This window comes from Eutrigla gurnardus (assembly GCF_963514095.1).
Source record: "Eutrigla gurnardus genome assembly, chromosome: 11".
Taxonomy (NCBI): Eukaryota; Metazoa; Chordata; class Actinopteri; order Perciformes; family Triglidae; genus Eutrigla; species Eutrigla gurnardus.
This window is the reverse complement of record NC_139925.1, coordinates 15,268,853-15,289,343: the sequence shown is the minus strand read 5'-3', so window position 1 is coordinate 15,289,343 and position 20,491 is coordinate 15,268,853. Positions and strand designations below refer to the sequence as shown.

General features: G+C 44.4%; 3 protein-coding genes across 4 annotated transcripts in view; 1 reads left to right on the top strand and 2 right to left on the bottom strand.

Annotated features, from left to right (window-relative positions):
• camkmt (calmodulin-lysine N-methyltransferase) overlaps positions 1-7,880 on the bottom strand; it is a 95,190-nt gene extending 87,310 nt beyond the window's left edge. For both annotated transcript variants that reach the window (XM_084021974.1, XM_084021975.1), the window contains exons 1-3: positions 7,537-7,880; positions 6,557-6,735; positions 6,144-6,208 (exon numbers count right to left, since the gene is read on the bottom strand). In XM_084021974.1, coding sequence (XP_083878100.1) covers positions 6,144-6,208; positions 6,557-6,735; positions 7,537-7,698 — 406 coding nt within the window. In that variant the 5' untranslated portion in view covers positions 7,699-7,880. The remainder of the gene's footprint in view (positions 1-6,143; positions 6,209-6,556; positions 6,736-7,536) is intronic.
• Positions 7,881-8,078: 198 nt separating this feature from the next.
• prepl (prolyl endopeptidase like) lies at positions 8,079-14,053 on the top strand. The gene is made up of 15 exons (XM_084021111.1): positions 8,079-8,415; positions 9,126-9,254; positions 9,491-9,557; positions 9,674-9,851; positions 9,935-10,023; positions 10,114-10,240; positions 10,312-10,528; positions 10,716-10,907; positions 11,115-11,327; positions 11,465-11,640; positions 11,834-12,050; positions 12,150-12,299; positions 12,458-12,584; positions 13,570-13,658; positions 13,918-14,053. The coding sequence occupies exons 1-15, from the start codon at positions 8,284-8,286 to the stop codon at positions 13,993-13,995; spliced, it is 2,181 nt and encodes a 726-aa protein (XP_083877237.1). The 5' UTR covers positions 8,079-8,283; the 3' UTR covers positions 13,996-14,053.
• A 183-nt stretch (positions 14,054-14,236) lies between these two features.
• On the bottom strand, positions 14,237-20,318 carry slc3a1 (solute carrier family 3 member 1). The gene is made up of 10 exons (XM_084021112.1): positions 19,776-20,318; positions 19,247-19,426; positions 18,970-19,115; positions 18,506-18,631; positions 18,055-18,174; positions 16,452-16,576; positions 15,879-16,080; positions 15,565-15,747; positions 14,769-14,894; positions 14,237-14,684 (listed from the first exon to the last, which is right to left on the bottom strand). Exons 1-10 carry the CDS (start codon positions 20,200-20,202, stop codon positions 14,253-14,255), a joined length of 2,067 nt encoding a protein of 688 aa, XP_083877238.1. The 5' UTR covers positions 20,203-20,318; the 3' UTR covers positions 14,237-14,252.
• Between the last annotated feature and the right edge of the window lie 173 nt (positions 20,319-20,491).

Here is a 20,491-nt window from a genome sequence, read left to right as displayed (position 1 = left end):
AGAGTAAGTTGTCAGGTGATAGGGCTGACGGGATGGCATCATGTTTCAACTGTTGATCACAACTCAACAATATACTCTCTCTCTTTCTTTCTTTGTGTGTGTGTGTGTGTCAGTAACATGGTTGGAGGGGCCAGTGTATGCTGAGCTTAGGCACCATAGGGGACATTGTCAGGAGGGCACATAGGGGTTGGGTGATTTAAATGGAGAAAAATCCAATAATTGTATCCGTCCAGAGGGAGGGCGAGCTTTTAGCGAAGGAAGAGACCTGTTATTACACTCTTTTTCTCTCTCTCTTTCATTCCATCCCCTAATTCTAGGGTGAGGGGGTAACCTAAGAATGGGAGGGAACGAAGTGGAGGGACATGAGGGTTGCAGGCTGAGCTTGCTGTTAAAGTATGTCCTTGTAATTAGCTGAGTATTAGCAGCGGTGACAATGCGAGAGCACTGGGCAGGGAAGCACCCTTTAACGCTCTACACATTTCCTGAAGTTAATCCCCACCGCTTACTGGTAATAGTGCAAACGTGCAAAAGCGAGAGACACACACACACACACACACACACACAAACTCTCAGTCATGCACAAATTCACATAATCAACTACTGGCTAATAGGAGAGGACTCCCTGAGCAAAGTTACACCCAACAGCTCACCTTCGATCCCTATTGTGCTGAAAGTCACAATGGTTTACTGCAGGGGATTCAGCACACACGTGCATGTGCGTGCATGCGCATGAACATCTATGTCTGCATCTGCACATTAGCTTCAAGTTGTGTTCAGATATAGTGTGACGACTGTTTACTTCTCGAATGTCAAGAAGCTTCCAACACCCGACAGTACTTCAGGCGAGTCCCTGCTTCTTGTTCCCTCCAGTGAACGGATGGAGGAGACAAGGCTACAGAAGCGAAAATCAATTACTTTCAATTAAGTCAACCGGCAACTCTTTCAATGTGCCCTCGAGACACTCAAGTCTTGCCTTCCCTACCACACACACACACACACACACACACACACACACACACACACACACACACACACACACACACACACACACACACACACACACACACACACACACACACACACACACACACACACACACACACACACACACACACACACACACACACACACACACGTTGAAAGCCGGATGCACTTACTATGTGACTAAATTATTGACTTAGAAACAATTACTGAGGCAATGGCTAAAATGCTCTTAAACAACTTTTATGGAGAATTTCGGTCTGTCATTGTTGTCCACCTCTAAAGAACATAGAAAACATCATACAAAACCACATTGAATTGTTCTTAATTGGCTTAACATGTTAATCAACAACGATCATTTATTTTAAATCCACAAATTTGTAAGATTTAGACTGAAAAAGATGTCTCATTCAAAACAGTTCAGCAAGAAAAGTGATAATGCTAAATGAAATTTGGATTAAATGCATCCCTGTCATACCAATGCGTGTTAAAGCTGACAAGTGAAACGCTTGTAAAGTCGGGGCATTAATTCAGTAGAATTTCTTTACATTTGAAAATACTGTGATACCACAGACATTAAAAAGTATATAGATAAATGTCTTGAAAATAATTTACAATATATATTTTCCTTTACAATAGTGTCAAGAGTATAGTGTAAATTCTAGTGCCAATACAATGTATTTTAAATAATAAATTCCATCTATCTGACAATCAGTATTTTAAGAATATATATATTTTTTTACAAATAATAGAAATTAACCCATTTTTCTTTTCTTTAAGCTATTGTCCTGGACTGGCTCATAATGAAATCACATGGTCAACCAAATATAAAATGAGGTGTGTATTATTGGTTCCTGTCACAAAAGTACAATGATGTCATGAGTGGAGTTTAGAAAAATATTACAAACTGCTGGCAAAAAAAAAAAGCCGAACGACAGAAAGAATGGGCATGGACCAATTGTATTAGATTGTGAGGACGTTTGTAGTATTCTTGTTGCACTTTGGTTTTTGTGCCATTAGCTTACATCAAAATCGCAAGAGACACCTGAGCTCAGTCCAGAGCACACAAATAGGGAAGCGTTTTTTATAGAGAGGACGTTATAAATGGCACAGAGGGGGACCACAAACCTTGTCATTGACACAACAGTCTGAGAGAGCGTGTGTCCGTGTATGTGTGTATGCCTGCCAGCTTCCAGTCTAGCTCTATTGTCTAACAAGGTCTAATTAGCACTATGGCACAATGAATTAGCATAATTATGCAAACAGGGCTCTGCTAAAGGCTTGGCACAAGGGGAGGCTAAGGGGGGCACCTATTACAACACACACACACACGCTTATATGTGCATGCACACACACACAGCCACTAAGAACACTGGGACATTAGTACAACACATTAAACACGCATTCATGACTGTGACAGATCCACTGGATACAGAAAACACACACACACCTGCCAAATGCTGCGACAGGAAGTGACGGGGAAACACGGCTTTCACGTACAGTAATGATTGATTTATTGGGTAGGGGTATTTAAAAATGTTACCTACGCTGACATTGATCCCCTCTCCTCTTTACAAGCATCCTCCTATCACAAACAGGTCCATAACACAGCAAAACACCTGATATACACACAGAAACCACCAGCTAACAAGCATTTCCTCCCCGCTGCTCTCCCTCAAAACACTCAAACATTTAGGGCTTATAGTACTTACCAGTGGGGGTGATAGGTGAAGTCTGTGGGAGATAATAGGGATGACTGAGAGGCTGAAAGACTAGTAGCCATTCAGACAATTGACAGCTGTAGTGAAGAAGGCTCTATTAGGCTTCATTAGGATGCTTGGCTCTTGATTAGCCACACAAAGATGCACGTACTAATGCAGGAGCAGGGAAAGCATTGCTCTAAATGAGTCCGTCAACAGCCATCTCCAGCTTCCAGTGGAGGATTCCAAACACTAACACATGCAGCACAGTTAATTTATTCCTGTGTGTGTGTGTGTGTCACTGTTAACTTTGCCTGCAACATGAACCCAACAAGTAACCCCACAGCCCAACAAGCCCCCTCACCAAAAGCCCCGCAATGTCAACAAGCTCTTCCTAAACCTCTCAAACACACACACATGCACACACCTCCTCTGATGCATTCTTAGTCACCCAACCCTAAGGGCCCATATTGTGTCCCAAAATCCTGATCCCTAGCAGGAAACAAGCACCCCTAAAATCCCAAACAATGGCCGTACAAAGCTCTCTTACAATTACAAGCCCCCGCTGTCGGCTCAAAAACCAGGAAGGTTGGCGGTTCAGAGTTCAAATAGTTCAGAGTGATCCGGACAAGTCTGAAATAGGCCCAATTACGACAAATAACGAGTTGCAAATGTAGCTGCTCTTTCAGGACTTTTCAGTGACCACAAGAGGGGGTGCTTTGTTCTTGGAGCATGAAACACAGGTGAGCGAGTAGTATCAATACCAAAGTCTCCTGTCTGATGCCCTCTATATAACATCCGGTTACTCCCAGGTAGAGGTCTTCACGGGTCCCAAGCTGTTGGACCCTATCCAAAACACACCAGTGGGAAATGTACCCAAACCCAATGTGCATAAAGAGAGATCGTATCGGAAGGATTCCTTAAAACCTCATGCAAATAGACCTGGATGATTAGACCTGAGAGGCGATTGACTCAAACAGACTTTAATGAAAGTAGAACACCAACGGAATGATGATCGAAGACCAGAAGACACAAACTCATTTCAAAATAATTTGTTTGTATGCTTCAAAAACTAAGTGAAAGTCATATTTTAACCTCCTGTACCAACAAAACATGCAACAAAAACGTGTTGGACCCTCTCAGATCCACCTGGGTATTAGACATACTGGCATGCAGACCTGAAACCCGACGCAGTAAGACTGCAAATAATGACTGAACCCATTCATCTTCAGGGCAATTCAGAAAAGTAATTAAAACCTTCATTTGTTTTACCTTAATTCTTTGTGCTCAATTAGATATTTTGCTACAAGAGCATGCCTTGTGTTACCGTACAAACTGATATACACAATAGCTAATGGGCTGAAAATTATATTTGGGCAGTAGTGCCCCATATCTCAGACATTCAAAATCGTATGTTGCCTGAGCCGTCTCAATGATATGATGTAATCTCCAAAACATCTTCGTTGCGACTCCTCACCAGCTCCTCTGGTCTTGAAACTAAACCATTGACTTCAGCTTATCGTCACCTTAAGAAACAACATATTGTTCACGTACGTGCACAGTGGTGGGACAAACACAATAGCTGGGAGAGAGGGTCATGCTGAGAGGGGGTAGCAATTTTAAGCTGAGTCCACACATTTTGGAGGCAGTGGGCTAATCCGGCCAGGCTTTTTATCCTGCTATTCAGGAGGACAAGGACCCCTAGGATTTGGGCTTGTCCACACCTCAGGGGTGGAGGATTATCAAGATAGCAGGAAAGGTGGAGAGGATGTGACTGTGGGCAAAGTGAATATGTGTTCATTAGCAAGACTGTGTGGATTTTTGAAAGCATAAGTGCATGGTTGTATATCGTTGTGAGTAGCACACATAAGAAGTGTGTGTTCTTGTGTATTTAGAGGGGTTTCTCTCTGACTCCTGTCCCCAAAAATATACCCCAGAGCTCTGACAGGGTCACCTCTGGGCCTTTCAGAGCCTCCTCTCAACCAATCCTAATTGATCTCACGCATTACTAGTCCCAAACATGGGATGGAGAACAGGAGGGAGATGGCTGGCTCATTGTTTGAGGGACGAGGTCCCGTTGCTAGTGGCTCTCCAATCCTGCTGACACACACTCACAAACACACGCACACATCACCTCTGGCATGCCCACCCACCATCTCCCCTTCTCCCCCCTTTTCTCCTCTCCCCACCTTTATGCTCTCATCTCCGGCTGTGCTAATCCACCGGCCAAGTCAGGAACTCAGTTACCCATCTGGCCAAGCACGACTCCAGCTGGGAGGAAAGAGGGATGGAGGGGGTGGAAGGAAGAAAGGGGAGAAATGGTAAGAGGGGTAGATTGGGAAAGAGGGATGAGGGGGTATACTGTAAACTGTCTGGAGGTGTCTGGTGTGCAAAAGAGAAATGTGAGGGGGGGTGGGGGGTCTTTATAATAGTTACTACTTTATAGATATTTGAGGAGGGAAAGAATAACAGAGAATGAAGGATCTGCTAATCAGAATCAAGCCAGCTAGAGTGCCACAAGGCAAAAACATTTACCTCTTCATTTTCTCTCTCCAAAGAAAAAACTATTGATCCCATTGTGTCCAGAAAAGGGATTATCCATTCTAGCAGGGTGGAATGAGAGCTGCCACTGAGCTCTGTCATGACTTATATAGTCTGATCCCAGTGTGCAATGAAGTAGCCCCGAGTCATGACCCTCGTCCCTGACCCCGAGTCCCTGACCCTGAGTCCTGTGGGGCCATCTGGCTGGTTAACGCTAGCCCACGACCTTTGTCATAACCCATCACATGCCTGTGACGATAGACCTGTACAGGAACAGGTATATAATATAAGGGGGGTCACAAGTCAGTGGAGCAGGCATGTGAAGCTGAACCCATATTTTTATCATTGTCGCTGTTGCAATATTTTATACTGCTGCTGAGGTGTAGTCAAGCTGGACGATAGTTACAAAGTTGTACTATAGACAAGTTAACCAGAATTGGTAATGGAAGAAATACACATACAATTACTATTAACTTTGCTTTCCATAAAGTAATTAATTATAATATGGATTATTATACATATGATTGTAATCTTGTAAATCAAAACAATCAATCATGCAATTCTGGATAAAATACCTCTATGACAGGATTTAGAAGATTTAAACATTTATTACAGATGTATAAGATCAGGAAAAACCTATGTAATATGAACATAACTGAGTAAAACCGAATTCAAGAGAGGGAATCAGACCTTATCAATCAAGCACCAACATCACACGGCATGAGGTTCACCAAAAGTTGTAATTGTGTGTGTGTGTGTGTGTGTGTGTGTGTGTGTGTGTGTGTGTGTGTGTGTGTGTGTGTGTGTGTGTGTGTGAATGAGTGAGAGAGAGAGTGAGAGAGAGAGAGAGACAATCACACATGCACACGGCATTATTACAAACACAATGCCTTCAAGAAGTAAGATAAATGATGTACTTACAGACATTACCGGTGTTGTCAAAACTGTTGAGCACTTCATTCACTCTGATAGGCCCCAGGTTGTCCCTGAAAAGCACACCATAAAGATTATTGTTTTTGCTAAAACAATGAGAGTCCCAAAAAATTAGCACAGATTTGTTTACGACTCTCAAAAGTTGGCATAGTTGTCTAAGACGTGTTTCACTAAATTTAATCTGTACATTTGTTACATTTAAAATATATCAGATTCTGAACAGACCAAAGATTCTATAACCATGGATGTGATATTTCACCAATGCTCTTTTACCCTTGATGATAAAAGTGTGATGTGCTGTGGTATGAAGAAACGGCCCTGTTGTGTGGTGCACCGTCAGCATGCATTTATCTGTGCCAGCATGAAACTGGAGCCTAATGTGCATCTATTCAAGCGTGTACCTGAGCAAGGCACTGTACTCAGGAAAGTAGACACTTCTGTACTCCACCCACTGGTCGTCTGAGGTATCACTCGAGTCTTTTGTCAGAAGCACTTCCCTGCTGAAAAGGTCAAACGTTGCGAACCTGCGAACAGACACCTGTTTGACCTCTGGAGTCTCCACCTGCTTCTGACGCAACACCTGTAAGAGTTGGGAGCGTAACAAATTAAAGGGGAGATAATGGATTATAATTCCCACAAAGGAGACATTTGCAGAATGAATCAGTCGTGTTTCCCTGTTTTGGCAGCGTGAGGTTTCAGTCCTACAGGCAGACATTTACAACAAATTCTACATTTCTTCTTTGTCCAAAATTTCAATAACAAAGACGAGTTGAATTTAGCCGGAAGTTTAGTATACTTCTGTGCTGTTGCAAAAATGTACCTGAATAATTAAACATAATGTACTGAATGACTTTGCATCTATAACATCTACATAATGCCCATCTATGGGGAAACAGACTATTTTTACAGCTTGCGTGAACACAGTACATACAAAGCGATTATGTTGCCAAAGGAGAGATATTCTTAGTGGTGACAAAGTTACTGTAAATCTGGTATATATAAAATGACTTGTTGATAAAATTATATAAGGTAAGATATGTATTGTAAACCTTAGCATATCAGGGTATAAACAGACTGACTTTCAATGTCTCTATCCATATTTTACACCAGATTAAATACGAGGCTATGTAAACTACAATTGTATTTCAAATTTAAGTACTCAACATTAGGGAGGAAAGGAAACATTACAGTGAGAACAACTAGCTGCTGGAATATGTTCCCATCACGGCTACCCACAGCGATGAGGGACGACTCTAACGGAGATATAAAAGCCAAATATGCCCAGCAACACACGTTATGTTGACCATTCAACACATTTTTTTATAATAAATGCTCACGAAGACCACAAGACGTTTGTGCTTTCTTTTGACGCCAACAATACCTGTCTCAGTAGAGTCCACCTGGCCTTTGCGACATCAGTAGCGCCGCAGCTTTCAGCCCCGGTGCTGTGGGAATTAGCTGCGCTGATGTCTCCTTTAATATTTCTCCTCAGAGGCGAAGTCGACTCGGTCTTTTCTGTAGTACCGTTAGAATCCCTCTCCATTTTACCTTCGAAGACGTGAGCGCAAATCAGTCTTTCCACCAATGTACTGGCCGCGGGGTGTGTCACAGTTATCGGTACAAATGTGGCTGTACAAAAACACGAATTTATTGTTGTTGTAAACTACTCCAAAGCAGAAATGCTCGCAGAAACGCTTGTCTGCAAATCACCTGTTACACCCACAATGGAAACATGCTACTTCCGTACACTTTTGTCATTCCAGACATAGCAGTGGATTGTCGAAACAATCGTGCCCAATTGTCAGCTGCAAACTGTCTGCTGCGCATTTCTTAAATCGACTGCTTTAGTCTGGCTCTGCTCGCTACGTCATCCACACAGTGGGCTCTGTTTAGGAAGCCATGCATGGGCATGGGATCTGTTCTACGCTGTCAACGGCCAACCGACGGCAGGACGGTTGATTTAACTAGCGAATCAATACATATTACAATGCACACGTGTCGTATGAAACGTGTAAGCGGCTATTGTCGTCGTACGACTGATATTCATTGACCAAGATGTGGCAGTTAGCTTATTAAAATCACAGCTAGCATGTGTTTAACTTAGCTAATTAACTGTTAAATCTCCGGAATGGCCGTTCTCTCCTCCCTGCTGTGTTCGTCCGCTCGGCTCCTTTCACCATCTCGCTTACGATTTTGGGAGCTCGCAGTTCGCAGACGGATACCGTGTCTCTCCCCGACCGTCCAGAGTTGTCACACGTCGGTAAGGGGCTTCATATAACGATACAGATGCACCCTGGGCTCGGTGTGAGGTCACCGACTGTTAAGATAACGTCAAGTCGTAGGCTACATTATTCAAACCGGTGTCTTATCACCAGGCTGACAAAACCAGTCTTGTACAAAGCCCCAGATCAGGCCATGGGGTTGAAATCGAGTCCATTGGATGTGGCTCACTGCACTCAGTACAGGGAATTAGTGTTAATAATAAAGTTTTATTTTGTTAACAATATGTATTCCAACGACTTAAATTATATCTTTTAGAATTAAGAATGAATGAAAAGCTACCAAAATTATACAACCTACTTATTTATTTATTAAAACACATATCACCAGGGAAGAATTTAGGGCTTTTGCTATCATTGTTGTGTATTTAGAAGTGAAAAAAGTCAATACAATAACAATAACATGTTTATTAACATGAGTATCCTTTGCTCCCATATTAAACTGCATAAGCCTACACTTCACAAAATAAATGATGTCATTACCTAACAACAATAGAATCCTCAGTTATTGCAGATGTATTTTCGACATGACACAGTGTGATAACAGCTATGCAAGCTAACAATCCTAGATGGTCGGTGACTCTTGCAGAGGAAACAAGTCGCATTTATTTGAACAGTAATGGCCCTTGCAATATGAGTTTATGGTTACGGTCTTAAAAAGTCTTTCCAGAATGTACTTGTTTTATTTCAGGACACTTCAAACTTGCCAGCTGATCATCTCAGCTCTGGACTTGAGAGGTACAAGGACTTGCAGAAGTATTTCTACAGGAGACTGAAGGCAACGTACCGCCGGTTCTCCAACATGCCTGATCACTCGGCGGTAAAGTCTGCTTTCTGCTGAACCATTTCATGATGATATTGAATATGACCTCAGTGTGAAGGACATCAATGTTCACCCTCGTGGGCTCAGGAACGCGAGGTGTGCATTTCTGTGTGGGCTGAGTAGGACGTGGAAGACGCAGAAATGACACTCATCTGGCAAATCCTAACTGTGTTTGTGAAATTTCATATTTATTTATTTATATTTTCAATTCCCTGTGATTTTTCTCGACACAGGTCTGTGGGCGTCTCTACGTGTATTTCGTTGAGGGTGACAGCATCTACAGAATGGACCAGAGCCAAAGTAAGCAGACGAGTACCTTTCTCTTATATAACCTTATTCCATCGTCTGCATCCTTTATTAGGAACAGTGTCGTTCCCACTTGTATGAATGACTCAGTTTCCTCTCCCTGTTGATAGGTGAGCCGGTGCCAGAGCAGGTGCTAAATCTAGGACACGTCTCTGAACAGGAGAAGACGGGACTTGATAATGAAGAGAGGAAGCAGAGGATTCAGTGGACAGTCCAGAGAATACGTCTGTCCCCACAGGAAAAGCATCTTGCTGCCACACTAAAAAATACCCACAGAGGAGAGCCCAGGTGAATTACACGTACAAAACCTGTACATCTGTTACAGTTACTGTATGAATACATGAATGACTACATGTCCTGTGATAATCCAGATGTGTGGTTGTGAGACTTGGAAAGAGAAATTCCTCTCCGCCGGATCCCCCACGTGTCGTATGTACTGTGGACAAAGTCTTGAGCTTTGGTATGTTTTAACTAGTTTGCACTTAGGTAATAATGTCCTGGCAAAATGAAAAGGATACATGTGTGTACGTCTGTGCCTGCGTTTGTGAAGAGTGGGCCACAGACGAGGCCCTGCTGTACACCACTCTGGAGGGTCTGCGCTGCAGCAGAGTGTCTCGGCTGGACCTGACCTCCAGTGGAAGCAGGATCACTTCTGTGTATGAGGAAACGCAACCCGAGTAAGTGCGAGCAATGTTACATCCACGCTGTCGCTGCAGCATCTCCAGCTGATACACCAACATCTCCCCAGTGTGTTTGTAGAGGTGGCCCGTACCAGGGACGGACAGATACTGAGCATCAACTGCAACAGCCGGACCAGCTCAGAGGTGCTGCTTGTCGATAGGAAGGCGTCTCATTTAGAGCCTTTCCTGGTTCAGCCACGCCAGCCGGACCTCCTGTACCACGTGGAGCACTGGAGAAAGTGGCTGATTATACTGACCAATACAGGACCTGGACAAGAATATCAGGTCGAGTTTATACATTCATAAACACACAATGCTTATAAGGTGTTTTTCTGTACACTGGCACCCTTTTAATATGAACTGTTGACTGTCTAGAAAAAGTTTATTCTGCCGTCAGAGAAATAGCATTTTGACGGAGAAAAATATGCTCATAAATATTTAATGTTTTAATTTAAAAATGGAAAAAAACTAGGTGGTGCAGGCCCCTCTCTCAGAGCCCTCCATGGTCTCTTGGGTGCCTGTGTTTACCCCTGGCCCTGGCACTGTAGTGAAAGACATGGATGTGGTTGGAGACCACTGTGTGTTGGTTGCGAGAGTGCCAGCCGGTGAACTCGTCCTGATCGTGGTCCCGCTGACCCACCCCAAGGAGGCATACACTGTACAGGTCAGTGTGACAAAAACTCTACTCCTTGCGTGCTATTAGTCCTGTAACATGCTTCTTTATTATTTTGCTTGCTCTTGCTCTGTTCTTTTTTAGATAGAGGGGGATCTGTTTCCACTGCCAGTAGCCACACAGCCACGTACAGATGTACTACACATATCTTGCTTTTGTGTATAATGTATATTACCCTTATATTTCTACTCTCCTAAGCTCCCCTCCTGGGTCTGTGCCATCCAAACCAAGAAGCCAGACGTGGCGGACCAACACAGTGTGCTTGAGTTCTTGATTTCATCTCCAGTCCACTTCCCTGTGCCCTTCTGTCTATACCCTGAGGACGGGCTACTTTTATCAGGCACCGAAGATGGGTCCTCCCCAGAGAACCCGGGCAATTACACCACCACACGCTTAGAGGCCTGCAACCAAGTGAGAACACCTGACATATAAGGCACCTAGCCATCAGAGACAGAAGACCTCAGTGGTACACACACACACACACACACACACACACACACTGTCATGCATAGTCAAGTCAGACCAGTCTCTCTGCCTCTCCTCTGCAGGACGGTACTTTGGTGCCAGTGACACTGTTTCATTCAGTACCTGTGGAGGGTTTGAGTCAGGCGCCACTCCTGGTCCATGTCTACGGAGCTTATGGCAGAGATCTGGACATGGAGTTTTGCCCAGAGAAGAGGCTGCTGGTGGAGCAGGGCTGGACTCTTGCCTACTGCCACATCAGGTAAGGCATTAGCGCTCCAGCAGCCTAAACACTAACCTGACTGACTCAGCGGGTTATTTGGTGATAGGAGGCATCATTTATGCATCTGTGCTTATATTTATTGTGTAATTATTTAGTTTTTTGGGTTCTGATTAATCTAGTATTCAACCTCGTGTAGAAGTGAATCTGTGTAATTTCCCTTTACACCTCCTAGAGGTGGAGGAGAGCGGGGTCTGTCCTGGCAACGACAAGCTCGTGTAGAGGGGAAGCAGAGGGGAGTGGAGGACCTCCAAGCCTGTCTCCGTCACCTTTTCTCTTCAGGAGTCTCATCTCCTTCACGCACTGCCCTTACAGCCTGCAGTGCTGGGGCTGTGCCAGTGGGAGCACTGTGCAACAGATACCCGCACATGATGCAGGCTGTCACGCTGCAGGTAAGATGTTAAAATACTGGAGATTTCTGGCACCACAGTTCATATATATATATACACACTCACACACATATCCAAAACCATCTCTTTTCCCATGTTCAGGCTCCTTTCCTGGATGTGTTGGGAACTATGGAGGATCCCAGCCTGCCTCTCACTTTGGAGGATAGAGAAGAATGGGGGAACCCAATGGAAAACCCAAAACATAGACTCACCATCTCCTCCTACTGTCCCCTTCACAACATTACCCCTCAGGTATGGAGAGGAAGGCTGTGAAAGGAAAGACAATGTAGCTGCAGCTTTTTGTGCATTGTGCATTTTTGCATTAGATTATAAAGGTGTCTCTGCTGTGATTACGATTTTATAGAGATCTAACCTGATTTATAGGCTAAAATATATGTATATTGTTTTAGTGCTACCCATCCATTCTGCTGAAGGCCTACAGCGGTGATGCCAGGGTTCCTCTGGCAGGTGTCCTCAAATATGCCGAGCAGCTAAAACACGCCATTCATACACACTTCACCAAGAATCCAAAGTCAGGTACATACTCTATCACAACAGCTTGGTCACTTGTTGATCGCATAGATGCATGCGTGCAGCCATGCATGCTATTGTTTATGTGTGCACTTGTGCACATCTTTCTGTGTGTGCATTTCAGGATGGATTTCCCACATCCTTTTTATTCACCCTTTTCATTTCTGCATCATCAGAGGTTTTAAGCTCCCAATAGTAGTGTCAATGTGTAAGTCTGCAGAGGCCACGGAAACAGACTGTCCGTCTGGGGAAACTGAACGGCATTTAAAGTTCATGACCAAAGTATAGCATAGGTCACCTTGTAGTATAGCGCGTGTGTGTGTGTCTGTGTGTGTGTCAACTAATTGCTCTCATTTCCCCAAAGACAGGCTCTTTCTCCCTCTCACTTATAATCTGCCTGCACCACATTGGTGGTACTCCTCTTTACACTCTCTCTCTATCTCTCTCTCTCCCCTCGCCTCCACACTTCCCCTTTTCAAATGCACACATTATCTCTCTCTTTCCCCCCTCTCACTTTTCTGTTGTCTGTACACACATGCACCAGGCAGCTTAAGTGTCTGTGCATATGTGTATACGTCTCCCTAATCTGTCTCTCTCTGTTCTCCGGAGTCTTTGATAAAGTGCTGATGGCATAGACACGCGCGGGCGGGTGGGCCGGCCCATTAGCATGGTAAAGAGATAGCGTATCAGAGCGAGAGATTAGACGCCACAGACTGGGAGCTGTCAAGGTCAAGACCGCACTTGTGAAACAGCCCGTAACCACAGAGACACGGAGGGGGATAATATGGTGGGTTTTGACAAGAGGAAGGGCAATATCAGCTGGAAGCACAAACGTATGAAAGGAGAGTAAAGAGAGAGAGAGAGATGATTTGCGGCGACTGTAGAGAGAGAGAGAGAAGGATGCAGGGAAAGTTGGATTACAATACGATAAGGGAAATGTCAAAGGTTTTCATTTTTAAACATCTCCCCCGTTCTGCCCTCGTTGTTTCAGAGTGTAAACCAGCACCAAACATAGTTCTGAATATTCAAAAAGGAGCAAATCACCAAGGACCAGAAGACTTTGAGCTGATGCTGGAGGAGGTAATGCACTCTCTTTAAAGTTTTGCCGTTTCAGTTTTATATGATTGAATTTTTCTCAGTAATTCACCTGCTCTTAAATCCAGTGAAAATGCACGGCCATGTTGAAATGTCATATCTTTACAATCAAGCCAGTCGGTGTACCCAAATCACACAAAAAATCCCTTTCTTCACATCGTGAACACATGCCATTATTTCCATCGGTTGATTTGATGGCCACAGACTGAGAAGTGTGTCCTGTGTCTTTTCTCCCCCAACACAGGAAGCCCTTACGCTAGCATTCCTCCACACAGAGCTGGGCCTGGACCCTCCTCGACCTTCACGCAAGAGGAAGAGATAGCACGGCTCTCAGGAGGCAGTCAGGGATCTAAAGCATGACCCCGATATCTGCCTTTACAGCAACAACTATGATGACACAATGGTGCCCAAAACTTTACCGATACCAGCAGAAGAGAAGACATCAACAGTGAACATATCTGCAATGGTCCTCTTTATTATATGAAATATATTGGATACAGAAAAGACATCAAAGAGTATTTTTGATTATGTGATTGCTGCTGTGAACTATAATGACTGAATTCCATCGTCATATTCATATTAGCATTTATAAAGAATGTCCACGGCACTGAAATAGCAGGCTTTCTCAGAGACGTAGCACTGTTCCGGATGGTGGGGGTTAAAAAGAGCACGTGGGGTGTACTGAAACACCAAACCCTCTCCTGCCTCTGTTGGGATTTCATACTTTTGTAACACCTTGCCATCGTTGACCTGGTTTGTGCTCATCAGCACCTCCAACTGGTCCGGTAACTCCTGAATAGAGGAGAGATCTGTGATGGTGGATTCGTTACCAAAGTTGAGCACCATGAGGAAAGCTCGGTCAAGTCCGTCCAGCTCTCTGAGGTAAGAGAAGACACTGGCATCGGCGTGGACGTAGCAGAACCAGCCATGCCTCAGGGGGAGCTCTGACTGACGCAGGGCGTTCAGTGACTGGTACTGAGCCAGAACGGACCCTCCGTCCTTCTTCTGGGCCTAGAAGAGAATGAAGAAGACATGATATAAAACAGGATGAACTTGAGCCAGACGTTTCTCCACAGTTGGAAAAATATTCTGTACCTCGACATTGACGCTTCTGTAGTCCGGGTGTACAGGCAACCAGGTGATGTTGGTTTTGTTGTTGAAGCCTGCATTCGCGTCACCGCTCCACTGCATTGGAGACCGCTGAGGGTCACGACTGGCACTCTGCAGTGAAGGGACGGGAGTTGTTTCAGCACTTCAGTTTTTACTGGCAATGAATGTATGTGGACAGTTTAATTTGATTGGGTACACCGAGATCAAACGAATGCAGTCCCAAATGTGTTTTGTTACAGTTGAAGACATTTCTATCCCTCTTCAACATTGTTCTTGCTGATAGTGACACGGTGCTGGGACCCCCTATTACATATCGTGTAAAATTGTGTCACTTATAAAACCGGGCCAATTATAATGTGTAGTGCAGCCTAGAGTGCCAGGTATAAAATGACTTTGTAATGATGTATATATATAATGCTAAGCCATTAAAATAATTGTTGACGGGTTCATATATTTATATGCATGACATATTAAATCTGTTTTGGCACTTCTACATCACAATTTCACAACATAACATTCAACAAAAAAGAAGATTTATATTTGATTATTATAGGTTGTTAATGTGTATTTTTGGACATTTTAATTTTTGAAAAAACAAGTTTGCGATCAAATAATTTCGGGGACCCCCTGCAGTTACTCTGCAGGCCTCCTACGGTTCACAGACCCTCTTTAGTAGATCTGTGATCTAAACGCATCTTGTTATCTGTAATGTCCTCAATTAAACGGGGCCTTGGCAGAGACGCTGCAGTGAATATTTTTTCAGCGTATGCACGGTACTAACTGCGTCGTATTTGCCAGCAGGGTCCTGCATCTGATCAGCTGTGACATTAATGTTCTCCATGCCGATCTCTTCGCCGTAGTAGGTGGTGGGCGTGCCCGGGAGGGTCAGCAGCAGCATGTTGATGACACGAACGTAGGTCTGACCAGCACTGGAGGCAATTCGAGGGTTGTCATGGTTCCCGACCTGATAAACGGTGGAGGGAAGAGAAATGAAAGTTGGAAGGGAGGAAGTCAGGGTGAGGTGGATGGGTCCGGGTCATAGAAGTGAAGGCTCGTGTTGGAAAGGATAGATAAAGTGAGAGAGGACCGACTCACGAGCCAGTTGGGCCATTGTCCCTTGGGCATGTTGGCCATCCACAGGTGGACTAGATGTTGAGTCCACAAGCCGCTGGTGTTCTGAGGTAGGTTCAGCAGGTAAAAGTTAAAGGGGAAGTCGCTTTCTTTAACCAGTGGGGTGCCGTAATACATCATGGTCTTGTCCACCTCCTGGTAATCATATGACTCCGTCACCATGACCCTAAAGTGGAGCAACAACTTGTTTGTGAATATGCGCCAGGTTTCCTTGTGGTGTTAACCTCTTTAATGTCAATGGCCTTTAACAAGGATTTATCAATGTCATACATCAAACATAGAAATGTGCACAAGAAAATATTCCAGACCTTTCAGTCTGGGCTTTATATTGAACAATGTGAGATATTATCTTTTAAGTTTTGACAATACAATAGACGTTACAGTTGCGTAAGAAATAGAATTATGACTGATTAGCTATGTGAACCTTATGGCATCAGCTTTATCATCATATGTGCATATGGAGCAAATTAATTAGGGAAGAGCATCACCAGTCCCAGTTTGTACAATAGCATCATTGTTTTGTTATGGTTCCCATACCTGTGTCTGCCAGGCTCATGGCTGTAGACGTCCATCTCAGCCCTCCAGTCCCTCAGCAGGTCATGCAGGCCCAGCTGACTGGTGGTGAAGTCATGGTGGAGGTCCCACTGTGAGCTTACAGACTCCTGGAGTGCCATGAATATACATAGATATGAGGTAGTGTGGCTATAAATAGATTCAATAATAAAGGAGAACTGTTGTGTTTAAGGAATTTTGGGAGTTTGAGATAGTTTTTATTGGTAGTAAGCTTTAAAAAAATGTGTTTTTTTTAACAGGGACACCCCACGAATTCCACACAAAAAGGGACCAAACCATGAATCTATTCACAGATTTAATTACTGAGGTAGCAGCATGCAAAAATGCTGCCACATGAGTGACTAGCTCAGCCACTAAAGCACACAGAAGGTCTGGATTTAAAGCTGCAACCAGCACTAAACCACTAAAGCAATAATAAGAACACAGATAGCTGGTCAGTTATGATCACATTCAAGGCTGCGGTAAAATACTCGATATCCCAATAAACCTTTCAGTGTGACTCTTTAGTGCTCTGTTGTGGTTCCACTTTTATTGTAAATGCATGAAAATCTGTGTATTGTCCAATAGTAGTTTTGTTAAATACTAAAAATGAGTAGTTGGTCGGAGTAGATTTTTGTAAGTTATTCTTCAGTGGTAAGTAAATCCCCAACATTTGCTAATCCACCAAAATATGCCTCTTTTCTACTAATCTTCTCTCAGAGAGAAATACCTTCATTCTCTGTGGAACAAAAAGTCTTTCTTAGCAAGCTCTGCAGGCATCATGAATTTGAATTCCAGGAGGGAACAAGATGAACCTGACATTCAAGCAGAGCTGGTGAAAAATAATGAACGACACATCAAGTACACTATGAACTGTTCCACTCGGCTGTTGATTATGTTTGCTCCGCCAGCTACGGAGGAAAGTACTGCTTCGTTGGAGCCGCTTCTGCCCACAAGGCTGCTTTTATCCCTCGGATCGTTAAAATCTGGACTTTGACATGTCACACACTATAGCGTTCAACAAAATAAAATCATAATAAAATGACATAACTGAATGTTACAACAGAGAGCGTTATCTGAAACTGAACATCAAGCTCAGAAACAGAAATACGTTACTGACTGACCCTCTGAATATTATTTGTTACTTTTTATTTTAATTATTATTATTAGAAATCAAACGTTACAAGCCAGACTTGACAACTTGTGACCGTCTCAGAAAAGCAAATGAGTGCTAGCATTGGGTCACATTGCTTCCAAAAATGTAGTGAATGCATTTTTTCCAATTGATCCAAAATGATTCCTAAATTAAAAACTCAACTTTCAGATGTCACTCACTGAAATGAAATTGAATTGGAGCTCAAATCTTCCAGAGGGGTTACATCTGCCTTTCAACAGGCATTTCAACAGGTAGACCACACAGACCTCAACGTCTTCGCTGTGTGGAGTTCATGTTGAGGTCAAACAGTTGCCCGAACTAAGCCGTCACATTGCCGCCCGTCACCAACAGGGCTGGGGTGAACAATGGTACGGTAGCTGCACTGAACCAAGTCAGGTTAGATGTTATGAGATGCTAAGAGGCGACACTCACTGGTGCTTTGTCCGGATCCACCTGTTGTTCATCCCTCAAATGTGCAGCCTCCAGGATGTGCTTCACTGCACCCATCCGGAACCCGTCCACTCCTTTCCCCAGCCAGAAATCCATAATGTCCTGAAACAAAATCAGAAATATACAATTTTACAGTTTAACTGTGGGAACGTATGTCGACGATCAGACTCCTTAGTGCTGAAGTGTCATTTGATGATTGTAAAATAGTATTGTTTTACCCTAATTTCAGCATAAACATGCATTACATACACACACAAACAGGCTGTGTAGCAGCAGTTAAACATACACAAGAGCTAACTAGCTTTAGTTAATGTGTAATCGAGACAAAGGGGAGCGAGGCCAACGCAAGATGGTAGTGCGGCATGTGAGTCACTGAGATGCAACCGCTTGTAGAAATGAGCCAATAGAGCAGCGTGTGGTCATGTAATCTTACGCTCATCTCTTTGCGGACATGTGGGTTTCTTAAGTTCAGGTCCGGTTGCTCCTTGAAGAACTGGTGCATGTAGCATTGTCCTCTAATGTTGTCGTAAGTCCATGACGAATTCCCAAACGAACTCACCTGAGAGAAAAGAGGGAAAAAACAAGAGGATTCATGGTTGGGCTTAAAATAATAATTTTAACTCCATAGAAATATAAACAACATAACATGAGTTAAAAAAAACGAAACCGTTTGGGACACGAACGCCGGTCTCGTGGTTGAAAGTCCTGCGTTTGTTTGACCCTGCCATGGGTGGGTTTACGTTGTAGTTACTTGAAAGCCTGCTGCGTTTCATACAGGTCCTTAAGGGTCCTTGTGCGTCGGTATCAGACGCCGAAGGCCCTGATTAATTGGCAGGATTTGACCCCCTGGGAATGAGAACAGGCTGAGTGCAATGTTCAGTGCAAATCAATACCAACCCAATTATTAGGCCTTGGTCCGGTTGAATTGCAGTCTGCCCAGATATAGTAATCCACGTAGTGAGGATCTCTAATCTGGCTTAAATGGAACCAGCGGTGTCGGTTGCTGGTGTGATTGGGAATGAAGTCCATGATCAGCTTCAGACCTGGTGGAGAGATTAGTGTGAGTCAAAGACATGCGCCCCGCAAACCACGACAACCATGCCACCCCCAGAACAAAACGTGTGATGATCCACCGTCAAATCTCCGCATAGACAGGGGAAATTAAAGTACACGCCTTTGTTGTGCATTGTAACCAGGAGCTCTTCAAAGTCCTCCATGGATCCAAACAGCGGGTCAATTTCCAGGAAATGTTCCACATCGTAGCCGGAGTCCCTCATGGGAGATTGGTAGAAAGGACTGATCCACACTGACTTGATGTTCAGGTACAGGAAGTGATCCAGCTGCTCCTGAACTCCTGCCAGACCAGAGACACCAATGATGAATGGGTGTGTGAAACTGGGGTGCTTGACCCCAATGACAAGTCCAAAGACAAAGAGCAAAACGTTGATGAACCAGAACCAGAATTTTTCAGCCATATTTCTAAAACAGAACAAAGAGTTTGTAAGCTGTAACTGTCTGTATAAAGTCAATGATTAAGCCTACTTATTCAAGATAGAACCACAATAAAAACATCTCCATGTAATTGGTAATAAACTAGTAATGTTTAAAGTGTCGTGCTGCAGAATGTTTCCCAACCTGGCAACCCAAAAAGTGCTTGGATGATTAGAAAGTAATGTCGCACGTATCAGGGGCACCAGGATTACCTTTCAGGTCTCCGACCCCGTCTCCGTCGGAGTCTCTGAAGGACCGCAGGTAGACCTGGTACACCGGGGAGGCCTGCCACCAGCTGAGGCACCGCGGCGACAGCGCGATCACCGCCACGGTGAGCCCCACCAGCGCCAGGGTGCAGGCCACCGTCAGCCAGAACAGGATCTCTCGGGTCACCCGGTACCGGGCCTGGGACGAGTACAGCAGCAACACCTCCTTGGGCATCCCGGCGTACGGTTTGATCTGCGTGTACTCCTCGGCCTCGTCCGAGTCCAGCTTCAACGCGGTGGAGTCGTGCTGCCTGTCCTCCGGGTCGGCGTCGATGGTGTCCGCCGCTGACACGCCGGCGCCTTCGTCCTGGTAGCCCGGGTTCCTGGTGCACTCCCCCAGCTCCATGCTACCGACGTGCTTCTTAAAACGCATCTGGTTCTAGACGGGAACACTTGGAGATCAACTGTGTCGCACGAGCCCTTCAGGAAGTCAGACTAGACTGCTATAAAGTCAGAGTACACTCATACACACTCCTCTCCCCCCTCTCTCTCTCACACACACACTCTCACTCTCTCTCTCTCTCACACACACACACACACACACACACACACACCAGTGCCACCTGAGGAATGTGGGAATCTGGAGAGTTGGATGGGAACGGGTAGAGATTAACATTTCTTTTTCTGCAGTGTTTGCTGAGATGTGAGGGAAGTATTCATGC